Source organism: Garra rufa, chromosome 8, assembly GCF_049309525.1.
Source record: "Garra rufa chromosome 8, GarRuf1.0, whole genome shotgun sequence".
Lineage (NCBI taxonomy): Eukaryota > Metazoa > Chordata > Actinopteri > Cypriniformes > Cyprinidae > Garra > Garra rufa.
The window spans coordinates 18,912,025-18,936,472 of NC_133368.1; the positions used below are offsets into that span (position 1 = coordinate 18,912,025).

Below are 24,448 nucleotides of genomic sequence, written 5' to 3' on the forward strand. Positions count from 1 at the left end.
ACTAAAATATGAAGAAGAAAGCATGGAAAAGGGGATGTGTGACCAGCAAGTGTGGAGTGCCACTAATGCAGGAAAAATGGTCACTTTGCTGCAGTTTGTAGAACCCACATACATGATGTCAGCAAACCACAGGAATGCAGCAATATAAAACACTTCCTTTGTTTGTCAACGTACATTGATGCCAAAAGTGGAGGATGAGTAGTCACACTACTTTTACATGATTTAAGGAACAGATACAGACTTTAAAATTGACACTGACATAAGTGTAATTCCTGAGAACCCCTGTTTTGAAGCTGAAGAGCCCAGGGGAACTTTGTACTTCAGAGGACAGTTAATTGTTATGACTACTTTTAAAGAAAGGTAGTATAGTTTAAAAAACAATTGTGGTGACTGATTCCCATTGAAACAATCTTCTTAGATGTGATGCCTTAATGGGTGTTAGTTAAGAGGCTGAAGGACTCTATTTGCTTTCCTGAACTGAGATTAGTAAAGGGAAAATGGAAAGAATGGTTCAACATGGTCTTACCTTATCCAAACTGAGACTGGAGTATTCAGAAGAAATCAATGAGATTTAATGCCCAAAGTTGACAATGAATCTACACATAAACCTACTCCGATTCAACCAGCACTGGTATAAAAAGGATGCTATGATCAGGATCAACTTAATGCCCAGACATTTATTTCTGAAGGACTACCAGGAACAGGTCTACCCGAGTCCACTACGATCTATTACTGTCATTTAATAAAAAAGGGGTGAAAACCAGGTCACAACCTCCCAGAGATATAAAAACACACACATACACAAATTATATAAAGATTTGTGGAAGAAACTGGTTCATGTTTCTATGTATGTTCAGCTGTGGAGATATCAATTTAAGAATCAATGAATTAAGGTCCACTATGTCTTGCCATAATATTACATGAAAAACTAAAGTGATGTAGTCTGCATTTGGCATTTAAGGTGAAGATTATGACATCAGATGAATGATTGTTATGCAAGTTAGTATGCGGTTTCTGCATCATGCTAATTCAGGCTATCACTTTTTGTCTGCAATTGCTCTTGGTGCCCCTGCCGCATTCATTGAAGTAGTAGCCATGGTTAGTGATCAGAAATACCTGAGGTGTGAACTTCTCTACATCTTATAATGAATTATCTGAATAGTATGTTTATGCTGATTGAACTAGGGAAGGTAAAACAAAACAAGCATAAGCATAAGTAACATGTTACTTTACACAGAGACTAAGCTGGATTCACATTAATGCTTTTAATGTTGACCTGTCGACAACTTACAGTAAAGACTCACAACAGTCATATCCATGTGCACAGTATCCATTACCAAAAGTACAGCTCAATCTGAATCAGAAAACGTATTAACACACTCTCTGTTTCCCTTTTTGGCATGAATTTATTGCATCAACATTGCTAAACCATTTAAGATATCAAAACACATTGTGCCCCGCCCAATAGCCAGTTTGCAAAATTTTGAGTTTTGAGTAAGGTCCCCACTTTTACTGCTTGGGCTCTAATTAAATTTAACAACCAGACTCCTTTGTTTTACTGTTTTTATCATTTTAATAAGTTTACAAGACCAAAAAATGCAGTAAAGGAGATTGTGCTTTTTATGTGGCAGCCCTGGCAGTGCTGTGGAGTTGCCTTTGTTTTTAATGTATTGACACTTTTAAAACTGCCTTAAAGACTATTTTATTCTCTTGAAGCCATTAAGACTTTATCGCAAAGACATGCAAGCTACACTATACCCTCCATATGTCCAAAAATTATGTAAATTAGGTAAATAACATTATATTGTTTACATTTAATTACCCAAATGTAATGTTTAACTGGGCCTACTGAGTGCAACACTGTCACATTTTCCACTTAATTTAAAAAAGTGATACCTAACAAGTAAAATTTGTAGCCTTTCTACAGGATTAAGTGTATCTATATACATGGTTAATAACTACAAACAAACATTCAGCTGCAAACTAGCAGTAACAACTTGATTTAGGCTAAATCTGTAACCCTCGTAACCATTCAGACTCTTTTTATTTATTCGCTGTTTTAAATAACTATTACTATAAATTGTAATAATTGCATGAATTATCCGATAAACAAAAACACTTTACAGATATCAGTTTCTTGAATTCAGGATCTTGTAGGTTTATTTAAGTTGTTTTACTCTTTCAGCATCTAACATGAAACAAACAAACAAAAAATACATAATGCTAAATTGTGTGTAATAGTGTGGTGATATACAAAACATTTTTTAGATGTAACATTACACAACAGAAGGTCCATCAATATTGAGATGAGGAGATGAGGTGCAATCCTAAAACTCATAATTTGTTCATGACAGATTGAATGAGTTATGCTTACTATTTATACTATAAATGACAATGATAAAGAGCCAGGGTGAAAAAAGCAATTTCTCTTTTCTTTTTAGGATTGTAGTTAAATGTGGTGTAGCTGTTTCATGAGCTAGAATTGTCTGATTTGTAAGTTTGTAAGGTAAACTCTAACACTAAAGCAGTTTCTTCAAATGTGCAGCTGTTGTAATGTGACAGAACGAGATGTTTCAAAGATCCTGTGTGCTAAAAGAAATAACTCCAATATGAAAAGCAGTCAGTAATCTTTTAAATGCAGGCTACAACATCTTTGGTTGCCAAAATATGCCCCACTTTGAATTCAAAATAAATATGATGTGCCTCTATAAGAGCACTTAGCCCAAATTATCTCTTTTTCCGGGTTTGTTCTCCAGATGAGACATCCACTGAGTGTGGTAAAAAGGCCTTTAAGGTCTTCCATAAGAAGTAGTTCATATGTCCACTTTTATTTTGTCCAAAGAATTATGAATTTTTGTCAGAGTCTTTTTGATGCGTAATGCTGTAAGTCTGGCTGATGGGTTCTGGTACCAGCATTCCTTCATGAGTTTAACGATTGATGTTAAAGTCTGAAAAATAAAAACAAAACAAGAGACTGAATCAAACGAAAGGAGGGTCAAAAAAAAAAATAAATAAAAAAAAAAATAAATAAACAAAGCAATGGAGGTGGGAATCCCCAGTAGAGGAAATATATATGCTATATAAAACTTATATTACTATCCTTGTGGCTATTAGAGAGCAATCCTTTCTTATTTACACGTGGTCACACATGTTCATATAATAGATTAAAATTAGGTGTGAGCTTCAGCATTTCAGGATCTAAATCAGAATGTAGAGTAGAAAGTAACAGCTAACAGTAAAGGAATAATAGAAATGGTTTTTTTTTATCATATTAGTGATTTAGAAATGTATTTTTATATTGAAATTATGACATGTTAATTTGTTACAAAGAATAATCTTTGTCAAATCTGTGGTTTGTGTCCATCAGGCCTCAAATAAAAACAGAAATTATTTTTTCATGTGCAAAGTATATAACTGGATTATCCAATAATAAACATTATTGCATGCTTGTTCAATAATTGCACGTGTTAAACCCATTTTCACAAAATTTCCAGCAAATGTTACTATTTTACTTCTTTTTAATTAAATTAGTGATTTAGAAATGTATTTTTATATTGAAATTATGATATGTTAATTTGTTACAAAGAATAATCATCTCCAGTGGTTTGTGTTCATCAGGCCTCAAATAAAAAGAGAAATTATTTTTTCATGTGCAAAGTATATAACTGGATTATCCAATAATAAACATTATTGCATGCTTGTTAAATAATTGCATGTGTTAAACCCATTTTCACATCAAATTTCCAGCAAATTTTGATATTTTGTGTACACTTACCGGGACATTTAATTACTCATACTGTGATTTAACATGTCATACCACCTAGTGATGGGAGGAAATAATTCTCCACTGCATCATGATTCTTTCTTCAGTGATTCTAAACTGATGCATAATAAATGCAGTAATGATTTCATTTTATTTAATTTAGAACCACACTTGTGTCTGCGGTATACAGACACACTGAAAGGCAGCTGTACAGACTGAGACTCTTTAAGGGAATAAACAAGTGACATATGATGTGTAAAATACCTTTATGCAGCTTTATTCAGCATTTTTACTTCACAAGTCATTAATTAATTGACTGGTGTTTTGTGGATTATTGTGATCTTTAAAACTAGCTGTTTGAATTCATTCTGATGGCACCCATTCACTGCAGAATACCCTCTGGTGAGGAAGTAATATAATGCTAAATTTCTCCAAATCTGTTTTGATGAAGAAACAAACTCATCTACATGTTGGATGCCCTGAGGGTGAGTACATTGTCAGCAAATGCTCAAACTTTGTTTTTTTTTTGGAGCACTTTTTGAGCACTTTTTGATTATTTAAAAAAAAAAAATAGAAAATAAAAATCAAACGAGCAATAATGATGAGACAAATAGACAATCACTAACTGTTGTTGCTAGGAAATCTGGATGTTGTTGCTAGGAAATCGTTTAGATACTTAGATACACTCATATACATACTGCACACACATATATGATTGAAAACACTTTGTCTATTGCTTGTATTTTTGTTTTTTCTTTATATTCTTCTTTTTTTATGTTCTTAATGTTCGACTTTATTACTGACGTTAGTTTATTTTGAAGCTATATTTAGTAGTAATGTTACTTAACTACATACAACTGGTATTGAAACCTGCATCAAAATTAATTTAATTTCATTGGTACTGGTAATGGCTACTAAAATTCTATTATTGTGACATACTAACCCCAGATTGGAAAGACAATATCCATTGAGAATTGTTTTGTGATTAAATTTTTATCTTTAGAATCATAATCAAATCACAAGGTCAGTAAATATTCATACCTTTAATATCCGCCAACCCTTAACACTCTGTTCAGATATCATACTAGATATTAACATAATAAAGCAAAAAGCGATAAAACAGTTCTGTCCTTGTTAAGTGTCTTTTCCTAACCAACCATAACTATGATATTTCTATTTAATATGATCTGACTGAATGCATTTTTACTTTCAATGTGGTAAGACAAGCTGCTTGCCACTACATTTGGTTAGGACACAGTGTAATTCTCTTCAAAGATTATGACTGATTAACTTGATTTGTAAAGGTATATGAGCTGGTACTTACTGGGTCTGAGAACCATCTGTTTGGGATGTTTGGTCTCTGCTGGTCTATGCAAATCACCTTTTTCATGTCCTCAAAGCTCGGGTCGCTCAGCACTACGTCATGGAATGGGGGCTTGTAATCTTCAACAATACCTGCACAGTCAATGAAGACAAAACACATTTGGAACTCCCCAGGAAAAACTGAGCAGCCATTATTATCAGAACTTATTACACTGGTTATCAAATTACACAGATAATAACTGAGCACCAATTATGCCAACTGTAATGTGTCTGTCAGCACAAAATTCAGCTTCATCAAGAACGAAAGCACTGCTGATTATATATAGAGTACTGAAGCCATTACACCAAAGGGAGCAATAGGGACCCATTTTAGATGAGACACACAGAGGCATCAGACAGACCTCTGATGACATTACTGTAATAACCCTTTCACTGTGAAGGGGGCAGAAGCCAAATAACATGTGCACCAACAATCATGCACAGACAAAGTCAAACTAAAATGTTTGAATTAAAACTAAATGGTAACACTTTATAATAAGATGTAATCTGTTAATATTAGTTAATGCATTAACTAACGTGAACGAACAATGGGCCTCATTCATGAAACACGTGCAGAACGAATTTTTGTGTAAATCGTTCGTAAAGCTGTTCTGACGTAAATGTTTGTGTTTTCAAAATGTTAGTTGTTAAAGAAATGTACACCTGTTCCACTGCATTCCTGACACCCAATTTGCATAGCTATAAAAGCGAAGCGTTTGTGAATCCGAAGGAGAGTTTTGGGGAAGGTCTGTTTAACGCGCAAATGTACTCATATATGTACTCATAAGTTTCATGAATGAGGCCCATTAAACAATACATTTATCACAGTGTTTATTCATCTTTGTTAATGTTAATTAATAAAAACAGCCATTTATTGTTAGTTCATGTTAAATAATGAACCTTATTGTAAAGTTTTACCAGGTAAACATATTGCTGTTCTTGTTTGGTTATGAATGTAAAAATATGGTAAATTTAGTGGACAAACATTGCAGTTGCGAGCTTCGTCTCCTCATGTCTTAATTTGAGTTTTTAATGCTTACTTAAATTCAAGTATCTTTAAGAGAGAAGAATTAAATGTCCATCTATACGTATGATGCCCATACTGATTAGTTATTTCTGTACATACTCAAGCATGATCTCAAATAATAATTGCATGAATAACAAGAAACAAGATATCCAATAATAATAAATTCTAAAAAAATTTAATGTGGAGCAGAACAGAGTATAGTATGTATAGTATCTCCCACCTAGATTTAAAAGCCTCCAAATATATATACACTAACATCATACTAAAATACCAAAATACCATACTGCATAGCGGAAAGCAGCATACCTTCCAAGTTTACAAAGGAAGCTGAGTATTTATGTATTTATTTATTTTTGTATTTATTTTTACAAACACTACTTTTACCCCTACTTTTACTTTTACCATAATTACAAAATACTTTTTCAGTTCACACCCAAAGGCAGTCCTCAACGATCACTAATTATATGCTTGAAGCTGTGAATTAAATTTCACATGGCTCTTTTTAGCCACAGAAACAGCTTAAGTCATAATTTGAAAAAGAAAAACTAAAATTAAAATACATCAGGGTTGCCAATTTCTTCATTCCTGGCTGTTTAGATCAAACACATGCCTCTAACAACAATATATATATATATATATATTTTAAAATGTCACCTGCAGGAACACATACAATCTCTCCTCTAAAGCAGTAACTGTCATTTATTTTTTCATTTAAACCTAGGCCATACTCTTTATTATTATCCCACTTTAGTTGCCAATTAAAAAAAATATATTTCTTATAAATGTTATGAAAATGTTAATGTTATGATGCATGAAAATTCACATTTTAATGCAAATCACTGCACCCATTTCTCTGTTGCCATACTAACATACACGTTTTTATTACAACACTAAGTTACTTTACTGACAACGCACAGATTCAACTAATCGACAGTGGCTTTATCACACACCATAGGTATCTGGACAAACAGAACACTTGCTTTTGGGACTTAGCATGTGTTGATTTTGTGATTTGGTTTTGGGGGCACAAACACCCATCTCCCACATCTTGTACTATAAACAGTTTTAGTGTTTAGACCTTAAAATAGTTTAACAGGATCATTTTGTGACACAGAGCACCATCTCTTTCTCCTTGCATCACGTGATTCTCCATATTGAAAGCAACTTAGCCAAGTGAAACAGCAGAGATACATTAAAAACAACAACAACAACAAATGAATGACAGGTGTGGTAGTGAATCAGGTGTGAATATATACATACCATTACTAACTGTTCTTCTTGCAATTTCCCACAGCACAAGTCCAAAGGCCCAGATATCGACTCGTTTGTAAGATTCAAAGCAATCTGTCTGAATGGAGTCATCCAGAACCTCAGGGGCCATGTAGCGCTTAGTCCCAACTTTAGGATTATTTCCTACATCCAGCTCATTTGTATCCTGAAAATGCATTACGGCGAGACCTGAAGGAAACAGATGTGTGACCAAGTGTATCATTATCACATAGTAAAGGATCAATCAGTAGCTTTGCACAACACACATTAAGCCACATTATACAGTCAATTAATTAATTAAAAATTCAGAGCAAGGCATACTTTTTTTCCAAGGAATTTCTGGTTTAGACACAGGTACCTGGTTTTGACACCTTTGTATTTGTACAGCCCTTTTTGTTTGTGTGCATTCTAGATTTAAAACCATTTTTAAACCATGAAGTGGTTTGACAAATCTATTTTTTTTTTTACATTTGCTGATGTCTTTCCTATTAAAAATAATGATGTCCTTCCTATTGAAATAATTTCAATAGGAAGTACACCCCTAAGAGCATTATAAGGTGCTGAGATGCATCAGAGATGCATTTGCTGAAATTTACATGATGCGAAAATCTAATTTCCTTTTTAAATGTTGTATTGCACCCTCTTGTGGGGATATACAATAATTTAGTTTCATGAGACATTAAGTAAACATAAAGAACTTTGTAAAGTCTAGTTACTGAAAAACATTTTTTTGAGCATCAAGGGAAAAACAGTGTTAAGTGAAAAACTCTAGTCCCATACGGATAACATGTTTTCAAATCCTGGAACTAAAAAGAACATGTTCATTTTGTTAATGTTCAGTATGTAGTCTCAAGTGCTCTACAAAAACACATCTCGTTTCCACTTCCTGTGTACAGAAGAGTTTTGTGTTAGCTGAAAGCTACCTAATGGGCTTTTCATTAGGGTTTTAGGGGGAAACAAATGTGATCTCTTCTAATAACAGCCTGGTGTTGCAGAAATGGACTCAGGAACTAAGTGAGTGAAGTGAATTTAATAAAGACACATAAATTAAAGTGTTCATCCTCCAAGAGCATTCAGGCCGCTTCTGCTCTCTACTTATTTGCGTATAAAGGGCAACAAGCTCAACAGGTAAATACTGAGGGAACAAACAAATGATTTTCACTATTAGAAACTAAGCAACAAGTGAGTGATGGACGGAAGTTGGCCACAAAATAATTAGAGATTTTAACTGTCATAAAAATCCAATAATTTACCCTCTATGATTCATGGTTCATTGAATTAAAAAAAAAAAAAAATCACAAATATTTAATGAGAACTTTTTTTAATTCTAAGAAGAATTAGAGGTTTATTCAAGTGTGAACACAAACGGTTCATTAGGTTGAAAGACTGTTTGGTTGATAAAGGGGTTTCAAAGAGTTTCAGATTTGCTGACCACATGACAGTTGCTTATCACTTACGCTTACTAACTAAATCGGTGCTGTAAGAAAGTAGTCACAAATGTGACCTGTGCTGGCAAAATGAGTCACAATGAGCATTTTTTACTAAAATAAGTTATTAAAAATAATATGATTAAAAGTATTATTTTTTTTATTATTTTCTTAATTATTTAATAAAAGATCTTCAAAATGATGAATGATTTGTTGGAATTGGACACAGAATGACTGAGCTACACCTATTTGAAGACGATCGAGTCAGCAAAGTCAATTTAGAGAAAAATCTAGTTTTCTGAAGGTGAACACTCCAATACTGTAGTTCTGTGCATATGCGTAAATATCAGGATCGCGTGCTGCCTGAAGCGCCTTCATGCGCACGCTTCGAATGTGAGTCGAGAAGCGAACAGAGAAGAGGTACTCCTCTCAGAAAAAGTACAAATAAAGATTCTTTGAAATGTTTAATTACCATTTCAGCACTGGAATCGCTAGACGAGGGCTTAATGAACTATTTTTTGTGAAAACCTCAAATTCGACTAAAAGCGTTTTTTTTTCCTTCACTTTTTTGCGTGCATCTCAAAATTAGCCCATGCACATTCCAACTCATTTTGCAAACAAAATCACAAATGTAGGGTCACAATTAGATTTGAGATGACCTCTCAAATGTGCATACATTAACCATAACGTGTTATGATTATACCTACAGTGATTTCTGTCAATACTTCAAATATTCTAATATGAATGGCATATAAAACAATAGCATGCATTCAATAACTGGTTTTGCTTCATTCAGAAGCTATTCTTACCAAGGTCTGCAATGCAGCACTGGCCGTTTTTGTTTACTAAAATATTTTTGCTTTTTAGGTCTCTGTGAGCGATGGCTGGTTTGCCCTGTGTGCCAAAGATCTCCACGTGCAGATGGGCCAGGCCACTGGCGATGGACAGTGCCATTCGCAAACAGGCAGAAGCATCCAGCATGCTGAGTTGCAGGTAATCATAGAGAGAGCCCATCTCATGAAAATGTGTGATTAGCCACAACTGAGTGCTGGAGTTACGCGATGTCATATCAGATGCAATAAAGCCTGAAGAAAAAAAAAAAAAACTTTTAGTTAACTTTTTATTTAAGGTAAAGTTCTGCTTGAGGGATTTTTTTAGTTTTATGCTACAAAACTAATGAAAGCATATATAATTTCTAGGGGGCTGATAGGTGCTTTCATTATGAAAAGTTTCCTTACAAAAATGATTTACCCAGAATGTTCTCATGTCGAAGCAGGACAGTGTTGTAGATTTCTGTCTCTCTGAACCAGGACTTCTCATCTCGAGACGAGAATATTTTCACAGCCACACTTTCTCCCTGCCACTGTCCCCTCCAGACCTCTCCATACCGACCTTTACCTGACAGAAAACACACATACATGCTTGAGAACATACTCTCAAAAGTGAGGCTTTGTCAAATATAACTTAGTTATAGTCTATTACATAGTTATAATCTGTCTATATATAACTATTAGGGGTGTAACGGTACGTGTATCGTACAATACCGTCCAAATGGAAATAATCAATTCTATGCCCTACTCCCTTCGAAGGGTAGAGTTCTTGGAGTTTAGATTTTGGAGTGAGCAGGGCACATGTGTGCCATTATGTGGATGTTTGAAATGCACTTGGCTGTCAGGATTATGTCTTGTTCTGTTCTGTTCTGTTCTCCCAGTGTTTTCTCCCCTTCTGTTTCTAGTCATTTTTGGTTTAGTCCTTGTCTCCCCCTTTTGGTTCGTGTTCAGTTGGTTTAGTCTTGCCCATATTTGTACTTCCCCCTCGTTATCCAGTCATCTCGTTTGTAACCACGGCTTGTTTTTCTGTGTATTTAAGTCTGTGTCTGCTCACTACCCCTTGTCCGTCGATAACGTTACATGTTCTCTGTTTATGCTCCTGGTTTTGGTTTGTTTGTTTGTATATTCAGTGTTTCATTTAATAAACTTTTAATATATTCATTTACTCCGGTTCTCCTCCTCCATCTCCACTCCTCAACCAGCCTGACTGTGACAGATCGACGGACCCAACAAGAAAATGAACTGGGCTGAGGAAAAACTTTTGGAACCTCCAGCAAGGTGAGCGTGCGCTGGAGGTATATGTTTAGGAGTTTTTGAGCGTTTACCATCTGGTGGGATGGAGTGACAAGATGGTTAACGCATGTTTCCAGATGGGACTAAAGGATGATAGTTTGTTTAATTTGATTACTCCTGATGATTGCTACCGTCCCGTAGCAGATTTCATAAATTTTGTTCTCGATTTGTGTGATTCCTCGTTCCAAGTCCTGTTGGAGGATGGTAGTCCTCCTCCCATCTGGAAGCATGCAGTCACCCCATCTCACCAAAAGCCAGATCCCTCCGCCTATCACTCCAGCGACCTCACTCCCTCCTTGCCTCCCACGTGTCCCCAAGTCCTGCTAAGCCCCACGATGGTCCTCAGCCCATTACCTCAGGCTTCCTCTCCGCGTTCAAGCCCGTCAGCCGCCAAGCCAGCGACAGCTCACAAGATGGCCGCCACGGCTTCACGCAAGATGGCTGCCACGCCAGAGTCTGCAAGCAAGATGGCTGCCATGCCAGAGTCTGCAAGCAAGATGGCTGCCATGCCAGAGTCTGCAAGCAAGATGGCTGCCAAGCCAGAGTCAGCAAGCAAGATGGCTGCCACGCCAGAGTCAGCAACCAAGATGGCCGCCGCGGCTTCACGCAAGATGGCTGCCACGCCAGAGTCTGTAAGCAAGATGGCTGCCACGCCAGAGCCTGCAAGCAAGATGGCTGCCATGCCAGAGTCTGCAAGCAAGATGGCTGCCATGCCAGAGTCTGCAAGCAAGATGGCTGCCATGACAGAGTCTGTTCGCAAGATGGCTGCCACGCCAGAGTCTGTTCACAAGATGGCCACCATGTTACTATCTGCCCTCAAGATGGCAGCCACGCCAGAGTTCCCGGCCAAGATGGCCTCTGTTCCTGAGTTCCCGGCCAAGATGGCCACCAAGCCTGAATCCCTGGCCAAGATGGCCGCCGTTCCTGAGTCCCACCCTCCCTCCCCTATGGATGTTATTAGGCACGAGACGCGCCTTCGGGGGAAAGGGGGTAATGTCAGGATTATGTCTTGTTCTGTTCTGTTCTCCCAGTGTTTTCTCCCCTTCTGTTTCTAGTCGTTTTTGGTTTAGTTCTTGTCTCCCCCTTTTGGTTCGTGTTCAGTTGGTTTAGTCTTGCCCATATTTGTACTTCCCCCTCGTTATCCAGTCATCTCGTTTGTAACCACGCCTTGTTTTTCTGTGTATTTAAGTCTGTGTCTGCTCACTACCCCTTGTCCGTCGATAACGTTACATGTTCTCTGTTTATGCTCCTGGTTTTGGTTTGTTTGTTTGTATATTCAGTGTTTCATTTAATAAAATTTAATATATTCATTTACTCCGGTTCTCCTCCTCCATCTCCACTCCTCAACCAGCCTGACTGTGACATTGGCGACGTAATTTCCTTATTATCTTCAGCTGGCATGTTCCCGTGATAACACAGCACGGTGTCCGTCAGCAGATGTCGCCGTTGTAATTGTATAACTTAAGCATAAAACGTAACAGTTATGCTTTATGCTTAAGTTATGCTATTAAAATGTTATGCCAGCTGATGGTGAGGAGGAAATTACATCGCTCCCTTTGCCAAGTGCACTCCAAATGTCTACATCAGGGTTCCTCAAATCTGTTCCTGGGGGGTGACTGTCCTGCAGAGTTTAGCTCAAACCCTAATCAAATTCACTTACCTAGGGACCCTGAAGACCTTGATGAGCTTGTTCGGGTGTGTTTAATTAGAGCTGAAGCTAAACTCTGCAGGGCACTGGCACTCCAGGACAAGATTTGGGAAACCCTGGTCTACATGATGGCATGTACGTGCCATGCTCACTCTTAAGTCTAAACTCCAAGGTCTCTGCCCTTTGAAGGGAGTAGGGCATAGGAATGATTAGGGCTGTGCCAATAATCGGATCACTTCCATTTGGAATTTGCCCCGTGACGGTTCGATACGAATACACGTACCATTACAACCCTAATAACTATAGCCTAGGAATAGTAATTTGGTGTTTAAATCAGTTTAGAGGAGCTGCTAACCTGTACAACAAAACAAAATGAAACACTTTCTGCACGCATACAAAAGAAAGAACTAAGATGGTGTAGGCACATACCAACACACTCGCTGAGAGTTATCTGTCTGGCCACTGTCCTCTGGACCAGGAAAGGTAGTCCAGAGCCACTTCCAGATGTACAGGAATGATCCAACAGATCCTGAGAGAGAAAGACAAAAGATAAAGAAAAATACTGCAGTACATTTACCCTAGTACAGCTACATCTGTTTATTTGGAATACACACACCCTGCAATACACACACTTATACACTAGGGGGTACTAGCTGAACAGCCACATTCCAAAATGAGGTAGTGAGGAAAAAAATGCACCAGAGGCCAAAACCACAAGAACCATAATAACCATATGTTTGCATCACTGAAAGAAACTTTTAGGGAGCAGAATTATAAACACAGGGAATAATTACTCCCTCATTTAAAAAAAAAAATGAGGGAGCTTCAGGGCTAGTCACCCTTCAGATCCTTAAAGGGACCATAGATCAGGATTTTACCTTTTTAACTTAGTGTGTAATTCGTTTTTTTGCACATAAACATCATCTGCAAAGTTAAGATGCTCAAAGTTCAATGCAAACGAAATGGTCTTTTACAGAATATGCTTTTTAAGGCCTACAAGGGGCGTGACTTTTCCAAACAACGTGCACTAGGTGGTTGGATAATCATAACACAACTGGCCGAGCTAACCAATCTGATCCAATTGTGAATTTCTAAGGGAGGAGTCAACAGACCGTTTTTAAAAGCGAAACGAAAAAGCGATATAGAATAAAAGTTAAATATGTGAAAAATAATGTGATTTTTTTTTTTAAACAAAGCATTAACACATGTTACAGTGCAAACACCTTTGAAACAGCCTTTGAAAAAGCCAGTAGATCACCCCTTTAAAATCACTGTCTAAGCAAATTAATCAACACATTTAGTGTATCAGAGCAAAAAACAGTCACCTCCAAGGCGTTGGAGAACAGATTTTAAGCGTTTTAATAACATCTCACTTCCAGCACTGGGACAGACTTTTCATTATTCTCAGGCAAACATTAAAACGCTGAATACTTGCTCTGGTTGCCGAGCACTACACAGTGATCTTTGAAAATAGCTTGAAAAAGATCCAACAACAGCAACTGAACAGCCAGCTCAGCAAACATACATCACAATACTCACAAATTCACCAAAGCACTGCAACTTCTATGCCGAAATGTGTTTAAACACAAAGAAATGCTTTGGCATTTCTGAAATTGTGTATTTGTTAGTTTCAGAAGACATTTTATTTTATGTCAGCATAAACAAATTCTTGTTCAGAATCAGAATCTGTACAGAATCAGTTTGGTATTAGAAACCATTCAAAACGGATTCCAGACATTAAATTGTTTTGACGTTAAAGATTTTTACATGGATTGATGAAATGTTTCATTCATTATTACACTAAAACACATTTATTAAAAAAAAAAACATGGTAATACTATGGTATTTGTCCTTACTTTTTTATCAGTGTAACCACATATGAGCTATTTATTGTAGTAACTTGAGAAAAAAAAAAAGTTTCTTGAATTTCAACAAGAGCTCAATGTGCTTTGGTGTGTGAAGGTTTTCCTCACCGCGAGTGTGCTCTCTCCCACGTTAGATGCAATCAGACCATCGATGGTACCATACTCTGCATCATGAGCAGTCAGATGCTCCATCTGGTGATGGTGAATACAACGGAAGATCAGGACAGCCACACCAGACAGGAATATCAGAACGATGACTGGAGCCACAATCATAATGGTCAGCGTTGTCACTCTATAGTTGAGGCCCTCCACCACTGAGAGAGACAGAGATTTAACTGCATAGAGTCCTTTAAAAAAAAAACTATTTTACCTCTCAGAGGGGTGAATCTCACAAGGAAAATTACAGCTCATGTGACATTTTCATGATATTAAGCACATTTAAACCTCCAACTTTCTCTGTAATGTGAAAAAAAATACTTTAATATGTTTTTTTCTAACAATGAGTTATTGTGTATTGCCAGTTTTCCATAATGTCAAAAACAATGAAACAAGCAGCAAGATTTATATTAGGAAGTTTTAAAATTGTGCCAAGTTGTGGATATTTAATACATTTCATATGATTGTATTAGAAATGGGGGCCTGGGCCACTATCCTGCAGAGTAAAGGAAAAGTAGCTCCACCTCTAATTACACACAACTGCATGTATTGTTTAAGCTATTCTTTTGTTAGATTTTGTGTGCTTGACTAGGGATAGAGCTAAACATAAATGCCACACGCAAACTAATTATAAATAAATAAACGTGAAATGCATGTCACACCGCAGGATGCTGCTGACACTATAACTACCCACATATAATATTTGTGAAGAAGTAAATGCCAGGAGACTTGGTTTGTATATGTGTCAGCATATGTTAAATGTCTTAGTTATATGTCTTAGTGTTACCTCGAACAGGAAGTTTCACAGTGAGGTTCATGTTGCATAGATGAGCTTGACAGCACTCTACTATCTGGTCAGGAGATGGAGGAGTTTTGCAGGTCATCCTGCCCTGCTCATACACCTTAAAACAGCCCTTCTGAGACACTGGTGTCCCATCACTCAGTGTCAAAGAGGAGAAACACTGCTGACCCATACAGCGGTCCCCCGTTGCACATGACCGGCCCTCACACACACACTCATGCTCTGTAGGGGCCACCCTTAACTCCTCACCTAATAATAATAATAAAAAAAATAACATCAGTGTGTGTGTTGTGTTACACCATCAACTGTGTTTTTCAATGCATTGAACATTTAATTAAAAACTGCCTTAATGATTTAAGTCAATGTGAAGTGGTATTCCCAACCCATTTTTTTTTTCTTAATGCAACTTATTTCTAAGTAAAAACAGGATATTATTTATTATAAAACACATTCTACTCTCTTAACGTAAATCATGCACAATAAGATATAACTGCAAGTAATTCCATCCATTAATGCATTAATTCACCCATTTTAAATAGCATGAGTAAACTACTTACCGTTTCATCATTATACATTCTATACTTCTGTACATTTAAGGTGTGAGGTTTAAATAACTGAACAATTGCTTTAATGATTCACCTGTACTCGGCATCTCCGCGGTAACATTCATATTACACAATGTTCCCTGGCAACAGTGCACCACTGTGTCCACAGACTGGGAGTTTTTGCAGCGTACTGCCACTTCGTCACTACCCACAATGCATCCTTTCTGCTGGAGGGCTGTCCCATTCTCAACAGACAGGGAAGAGAAACACTGTAGGCCAAAACAGTGCTGGACACCACTGCATGAGAACCCCTCACACACACACTCAACATCACCAGTGCTGTCTTTATCTGCAGAAAACACACACAAGAATTATGTTTTCCTTCCACCTACAATTTATGTTAGCATGCCTACTAATAGAGGACTCTTTGGAAGCATGCAATTTATTAGCATTTATAAGCATGCTATTATCTTTGATGAAGCTAGCTCGTGGATGCTCAGTTCTGCTGCCACGCTGTTTTGAACCAATCACCTAAACCTAAATGCCATGTGATTTAAAAAAAAATATTACAGATTATTAGATGTCCAAGCACCTTTGTTACTATATTAGTACAGATTTTCTTCATATTAGAGTTCTAAGCATCAAAATCACTACTCAGATGTGCATACACAACGTCACTAGGTGGTGCTAAAACCTTCTTCACGTCATTGCAATCATTTGGGCTAGAATCAAAATCATATGATTTAATTTTTTAGTCTTTGAAAAAATACATATAATTAGTGACAAAAAAAATCTAAATAATTTTGATTAACTTAAACATTTTGACAGATGTGGGATTTTTTGTGTGGTCAGTATACGAGTCACTGTAGAGTGATTTTGAAAATAGATCATCTAAACTGCTTAGAAGTATCATCTAAAGTACTGATTTAGTTTTTAAGAAATATTTAGTATTATTATCAATGTTGAAAAATGTATAATGTCTGAGAAAAACCATGATACACTACCATTACCCAAAATTTTGCGATAAATCACAGTTTCCACAAACATATTAAGCCGAAAACAAACTGATAATAGAATATTATATAATAGGATATTAGAATCAGAATACTAGAATTATTTTTAAAGTTTTTTTTTTTTTTTATTAATTACTGAAAGCTTACTTTAAGTACTTCTATACACAACAAAAACTACTAGCTGAACTAATAAAGTCAAATTTACACAAATGACAAGTGTAGATGAATACAACATATAATATTAGTAACAACATAATAAAATTAGTAACACTAGTATTCAGGTGCAGAAATGTAACAATTAATTGTAAAAAAACTAATGCTTCTCACTGCAGGTATTTATAGGCTGCTGTCTCTTTAAGGTCAAATGCACATACCTAATACTGGCACGCATCTGGTTTCTTTGTCAGCTGTTTCGGTTCACTTAAGACATAATCGACTGTGTTTACCAGAATACCAAAACGGGTATTTAAACATAACTTTGTATGTATGTTTCCGTTCAAAGAGATGTGAAAGAGGAATAAATCGCACAGTCTGAATCGCGCCTCTCTCTCTCTCTCTTTCTCTCTCTCTCTCTCTCTCAATTAAATGAAATTCAATTCAATATAATATGTGCTTTATTGGCATGACAATTGTTACAATGTATTGCCAAAGCAGAGTGTTTACATTGAATGTAGAACAGATATATATGCAACAAAAACATGCATGTATATACATTTAAAAAGCAGATCACATAATTAACATTTTAGAATTCTATGAACAATTCAACTGTGTCTCTTTCCCTGACATGTGGGTCTTTTCTGGAATGTTAGTACTTTAGTTTTGTTAGGATTAATAGTCAGGGCCCAGGTCTGACAAAACTTGTTCAGAACTTCTGCTGTCTAGGTTCTGCTGCAGACCCGCTTCTGTTGGAGACAGCAGAACCAGATCATCTGCAAACAGCAAGAACTTTATGTTGCAGTCATGTAGTGTGAGGCCAGGTGCTGTTGATTGTTCTAGATTGTTCTCTCTCTCTCTCTCTCTCTCTCTGTGTGCGTGTGCTTGCTTCTGGTGTGTGCAGCAGCGGTAAAAAAAAACAAAAAAAAAAAAAACAGTGCACTTGTTCCTTTTTGCTTAGATGGTTTAAAATTGTTTGAATGGATAAATTGGCAAGAATAAACGTGCAAATTATAAAAACCCGGAAATCACATGCGTGCCGAACCGTGGGGTCTGGTCCGTACGCATCACGGATCATCTACGATCCATTGCACCCCTAATATATGTATGTGTGTGTGTGTATGCATTTATTTATTTATTTTTTTAAGAGACAAGTACTATTGTCTGTTTGTTTTAAATGGACATACATATATACACACAGGTGCTGGTCATATAATTAGAATAGCTTCAAAAAGTTGATTTATTTCACTAATTCCATTCAAGAAGTGAAACTTGTATAATATATACATTCATTCCACACAGACTGATATATTTCAAGTGTTTATTTCTTTTAATTTTGATCATTATAACTAACAACTAATGAACACCCCAAATTCAGTATCTCAAAAAATTAGAATATTGTGAAAAGGTTCAGTATTGAAGACACCTGGTGCCACACTCTAATCAGCTAATTAACTCAAAACACCTGCAAAGGCCTTTAAATGGTCTCTCAGTCTAGTTCTGTAGGCTACACAATCATGGGGAAGACTGCTGATTTGACAGTTGTCCAAAAGACGACCACTGACACCTTGCACAAGGAGGGCAAGACACAAAAGGTCATTGCAAAAGAGGCTGGCTTATTGCAGAGCTCTGTGTCCAAGCACATTAATAGAGAGGCGAAGGGAGTAAAAAGATGTGGTAGAAAAAAAGTGTACAAGCAATAGGGATAACCGCACCCTGGAGAGAATTGTGAAATAAAACCCATTCAAAAATGCGGGGGAGATTCACAAAGAGTGGACTGCAGCTGGAGTCAGTGCTTCAAGAACCACTACGCACAGACGTATGCAAGACATGGACTTCAGCTGTCGCATTCCTTGTGTCAAGCCACTCTTGAACAACAGATAGCGTCAGAAGCGTCTCACCTGGGTTAAAGACAAAAAGGACTGGACTGCTGCTGAGTGGTCCAAAGTTATGTTCTCTGATGAAAGTACATTTTGCATTTCCTTTGGAAATCAGGGTCCCAGAGTCTGGAGGAAGAGAGGAGAGGCAAAGAATCCACATTGCTTGAGGTCCTGTAAAATTTCCAGTCAGTGATGATTTGGGGTACCATGTCATCTGCTGGTGTTGGTCCACTGTGTCTTCTGAGGTCCAAGGTCAACGCAGCTGTATACCAGGACGTCTTAGAGCACTTCATGCTTCCTGCTGCTGACCAACTTTATGGAGATGCAGATTTCATTTTCCAACAGGACCTGCACACAGTGCCAAAGCTACCAGTACCTGGTTTAAGAACCATGGTATCCCTGTCCTTAATTGGCCAGCAAACTCGCCTGACCTTAACCCCATAGAAAATCTACGGGGTATTGTAAAGAGGAAGATATGCCAATATGCCAGACCCAACAATGCAGAAGAGCTGAAGGCCACTATCAGAGCAACCTGGGCTCTCATAACACCTGAGCAGTGCCACAGACTGATCGACTCTATGCCACGCAGCCTTGTTGCAGTAATTCAGGCAAAAGGAGCCCCAACTAAGTATAGAGTGCTGTACAAGCTCATACTTTTCATGTTCATACTTTTCAGTTGGCCAAGATTTCTAAAAATCCTTTCTTTGTATTGGTCTTAAGTAATATTCTAATTTTCTGAGATACTGAATTTGGGGTTTTCATTAGTTGTCAGTTATAATCATCAAAATTAAAAAAAAAAAACACTTGAAATATATCAGTTTGTGTGGAGTGAATGGATACATTATAGAAGTTTCACTTCTTGAATGAAATTAGTGTAGTATATATATGTGAAAGATTCTGAAGGCCCGTGTTGTCAGTCTTACCTTCCATACTGGCAGCAGGTGAAGCCAACATGAACACCACCAGCAGAATCATCTCACTGCTTAACATTATAGACCTGAAAAAAAAACCCAGACATCATCATTGACAAAGTGTTGACATTGCCATTAGTACAGCCGCAGCATTACAGAGCACCACAAAGGTTCACATTTTTAAATAAAGTGTTTCATGTTCATTTAGAATTTTCTCATGATTGATAACCGATGATCAATAACCATTAAATGCCAAGATTAGAATGTAAATTAGAATTTTATTAAATGACAATGGACAAATGTCTGTGGCCCACTAAAAATTCTACAAAAACATTTCACTTCCATCCATTGAGGACATCCAGAAGAAGCACTGTCTGCGTCGAGCACGCAGTATTCTTAAGGATTCCTCTCACCCCGCCCACAAACTGTTTTCTCTCCTGCCTTCCGGCAGGCGTTTCAGATGCCACAGGACAAGAACTAGCAGACTGAGGAACAGCTTCTTTCCCAGAGCTGTCTCCTTATTGAACTCTGCCCCCCACTAACACCTCTGCCCCCCTCACACACCCTGCACTCTCCCCACTTCCATTGCACTACTTAATATTCATTGCACTACACTGTACATACCCATTTGTAAATGCACATTTCCTGTGCACATATACATATTGTAAATCTGTGATAAATCTATATCTACACATGTCTATTTGTAAATTCTGCTTTAGTACACAGCAACCTGTATATTATGTTCAAATCTACCTGCAATTTACATTATAGTTAATAGCAACCTGTATATTGTGTTCGTCTATTTATACATTCTAATTGTAGTTAATTATCATCTGTAAATTATGTTCACAGTTCTTCATCTGTAAGTATTATCCATAGCTTCCCCTGTACATATCTCCTATAAGTGCACTTATAACTTATAAATTATACCTTTATCCTGCACTTGGTGCTTATTGCACTCCTGGTTAGACCTAAACTGCATTTCGTTGCCTTGTACTTGTACATGTGTAATGACAATAAAGTTGACTCTAATCATCTAATCTAATGTGCAAATAGCAACACACACACAACATATCAGTTCTAGCATTGCGAACTACACTACTCAATGGTCCGCTGTACAATTTGTGCCGCTGAGAGTTACCACCACTGTGGTGTGATACTAAACACATTTTTGCGCATGTTAAGGATGATGTTTTACATGGATACGAGTGAAATACTGAGCCTTGTTTACATAATAAAAAGCCGTTTAGACATTTACGTTGTTTATAGTAAATGGCAATATACTTTTTTTTATATACAGTAATTTTGTATTTTCTTTTTTGTGCTGAGTACTGTTAAATTTAAGAATTTGTTAGGGAAATTAAAAATGTTTATAGTTAATGTTCATAAAACATTCTGCAAACATTTTGTTTTATTTTTAAGATATTTTACATTATTTTTTAATGTAATAATATTCATTGTTGTAGCCATTTGTTGCCCATATTTTCGTTACATTAAATTTGTTTAATTTTTTTAATTGTTTAAATATTATTTGTTTGTATTTTGTTCAAGTTTAATCTGTTAATTGCAAAAAAAAAACAATTGTAAAGGCCATAAAGGGCGTGGTAATTGGACGGCAAGAAGTCTGGAGAAAGGGAGACAATAATGATAACACTCCCACAGCCAGATGAAATGCATTTCAAAATCTGCAGCACATATGCTCCCACGTGCCAAGTCAACAACTGCTATGATAGTAACAGCCTAGCTGCCTGTTTATTTACACAGATCACATGCCGTTGCAATAATCAGAGGACAAGACTCAGACAGACCACTAGGGTATAACAGAGTATTTCTGTGCCAAATACACTTCTTACGGGTTCGTACAAGTTTCTGAACTTTTTTTTTTTTCCATTCATGGCTTCTTATGACATCATGAACGGCATAATTCCCATAATTCTAACCCAGTGTTACGTGAACAGTGGCAGCAACAGAGTTTCATAAGTGTTTTTGATTGTTCCCGTCATTTTGTTGACTAATGTTTTATAAACAAGGCCCAGTTCAACGCTAGATTTGCACATCATTTGATACTGAAAGATAGAGCGTTTCCAGTGATAAAGAATCGTGGTCATGTTTCGGAACTGCAGGTGGTAGGTGAAACCGCATGAAATTTCTGTGTTTTGTTAGCAGCTTGCGCTCAAGTGCTCGTGACTCTTTAGCTCCACCCACGGCACGCTTACATGCTCTCTGCTATTTTCGGAGAGAATCATAAACCTGTATCTTTCTTTTAATAATCTGATAAAACCAAATAGTTTTTTGAGATATGAAGGATGCAATACTAAACTATAGGTAATCAAGATTACAGCCTATTAGGGATTTTGGGGATCATGATTTTTTATTGGCCAAAAACTGAACTGTTAATAAGGATTTTTAATAGCTAATGCTGCAGTAGGAAAAAATGAAATTAAATGAACATATTTCAGTATTTAAAAATCTTATTTTGTAACATATATTTGCATAAACACACAAATATATTTTAAAACCAAACAAAATGCATTAATCAATAGCAGATTTACTGACACACGCCACACACTTATGGTAGTCAACCAATTGCCCAATATCAGCCAGTACTGATGATCTCAAAATTTATGTAATTTGATTATTCATCTAGACATTTTTCAAATCATTTGAACTGACAGATATTTTCTATATCCAGTTATATCCTATATTTAGTTACATCAGTCACACTAGCATTATAGGTGAAGAGCAGAAAGCAGAGTTAAAACTGTTAAACAGAGAGTAAGATTTTTAGTCCAGGTTACAGGTAATAGATGATCATGCACACACAAATGCAGACAGACTGGGGACAGTACAGAAATCGACAAGTACACTATAGAGCCTACAGAGACTGCAGTGACCCTTCTTTCTTTTTCTCCAGTCTTTTTCTACTTCCCTGATATGGCTCTGATATCTTTTATAATGCACATTTACAGTGAGGAAAAAAAAAATGTATATGTTTGCCCACTGACAAAGTAATGATCAGTCTATAGTTTTAATGGTATGTTTATTTTAACAGTGAGAGACAGAATAACAACAAAAAAATCCACAAAAACACATTTCAAAAAAGTTATAAATTGATTTGCATTTTAATAAATGAAGAAAGTATTTGAACCCCTATTAATCAGCAAGACTTCTGGCTCCCTGGTGTCTCTTAAAGGGAGTGCTCCTAATCTCAGCTTGTTACCTGTACAAAAGACCTGTCTAGACTGCTTATTTCTTTGTTAGTGGGCAAACGCACAAAATCAGCAGGGGATCAAATAATTTTTTTTCCTAACAGTATATTAATTATTTTTAGGGCAAATCCACCTGCTTTCAGTACATAACAGATAGCAGGCCGGCACTGCCAAAGCATGTCAGCATGCAACAAACACACAAAAATGCTAACGTGCATGCGCATGACAGTCAGATAACATGACAAGACAAATGTACCCGTTTCTCATGCTTAGACGTGCAGCCTTATGTGTGCACACAACTCTATCTGCCCTAAATGACGAAGTCTAAAGTCTAAAATAAAATAAGGGCTCTGCCAACCAACGCTCCTCTCGCTCTCTTTTTTCTCTACATTTTCTTTCTCTTGCATTGTTCTGGCCGCACCACCAGCTGTTTCTGACAGCTAAATTACAGTGCACAGAAAAATGATTGCTTAACCTCGCTCTCCATCGCTGCTCTCTCAGACAGGGTGGACAAATTACACACTTTACCCGGCTGTAAAATACCAGCTGCAGAGTTTCTGAGCTGAGGCAGGAAATGTAGTGGAGAAATCTGGATGTGAACACCATAACTGTTATACACCGTTTTGCTGTCCAGTTACTACTTATTCAAGGTTTGAAATTAATACCAAACAACCAAGCAGATGTGGGTGAAACTCCACCATGGTGGGCAACGTTTATCACTTTGCATGTCATCGCTATTAGAGCTCCAAATAGAAGCCTCCAACATTAGTAAAACAAAGCTTAAAAATGGTTGCACACTGGACAATAAGCATTATGTCATGTCTTTAAATTTCAAATACATTTTCTTTGAGTGTACAAACAGTCATATCACACAGCACCTGTCAGTAGTGCCTGTCTACGACTCCAGAGGTTGTTAACCTACATCTGAAGCGTAAACTCACCTTCACTCCTGCCTATCTTGTTAGTCTTTATTCCTGTTGGTCTGGTCAGTTCTCACACTTGTCGCATTAGCTCCTGTTCATTGGCCCTGTTGACTTAAGCTAGTTTGGGACTCTAGCTTAATTTTTTGTCAGTTTTTTTTGTCTGAACTCTCAAAGATTCTGTTCAGCAGTCCTTTCTTTTGGCATCCTCCTTAAAGGCTGAGACACACCAAGCCTACTTCAAAGAACTAGCGATGACAAAAGCCGACCGTGTTGTCACCTCACATCAGCTGTGTCTAGACAAAAAAAATTGCATTTGAACACACTGCACTGCAAACAACTGCAAACAAACACGTGCGTTCTACATCTGCATGA

General features: G+C 37.0%; 1 protein-coding gene across 1 annotated transcript in view; it reads right to left on the reverse strand.

Annotated features, from left to right (window-relative positions):
- Positions 1 to 2,133: 2,133 nt before the first annotated feature.
- LOC141340495 (activin receptor type-1-like) overlaps positions 2,134 to 24,448 on the reverse strand; it is a 47,550-nt gene continuing 25,235 nt past the window's right edge. Inside the window, exons 2-11 of the mRNA XM_073845486.1 lie at positions 19,957 to 20,030; positions 16,082 to 16,336; positions 15,428 to 15,691; positions 14,593 to 14,798; positions 13,049 to 13,148; positions 10,100 to 10,246; positions 9,658 to 9,933; positions 7,413 to 7,610; positions 5,088 to 5,218; positions 2,134 to 2,948 (exon numbers count right to left, since the gene is read on the reverse strand). Of these exons, the coding sequence (XP_073701587.1) occupies positions 2,814 to 2,948; positions 5,088 to 5,218; positions 7,413 to 7,610; positions 9,658 to 9,933; positions 10,100 to 10,246; positions 13,049 to 13,148; positions 14,593 to 14,798; positions 15,428 to 15,691; positions 16,082 to 16,336; positions 19,957 to 20,023 (1,779 nt within the window). The 5' untranslated portion in view covers positions 20,024 to 20,030 and the 3' untranslated portion in view covers positions 2,134 to 2,813. The remainder of the gene's footprint in view (positions 2,949 to 5,087; positions 5,219 to 7,412; positions 7,611 to 9,657; positions 9,934 to 10,099; positions 10,247 to 13,048; positions 13,149 to 14,592; positions 14,799 to 15,427; positions 15,692 to 16,081; positions 16,337 to 19,956; positions 20,031 to 24,448) is intronic.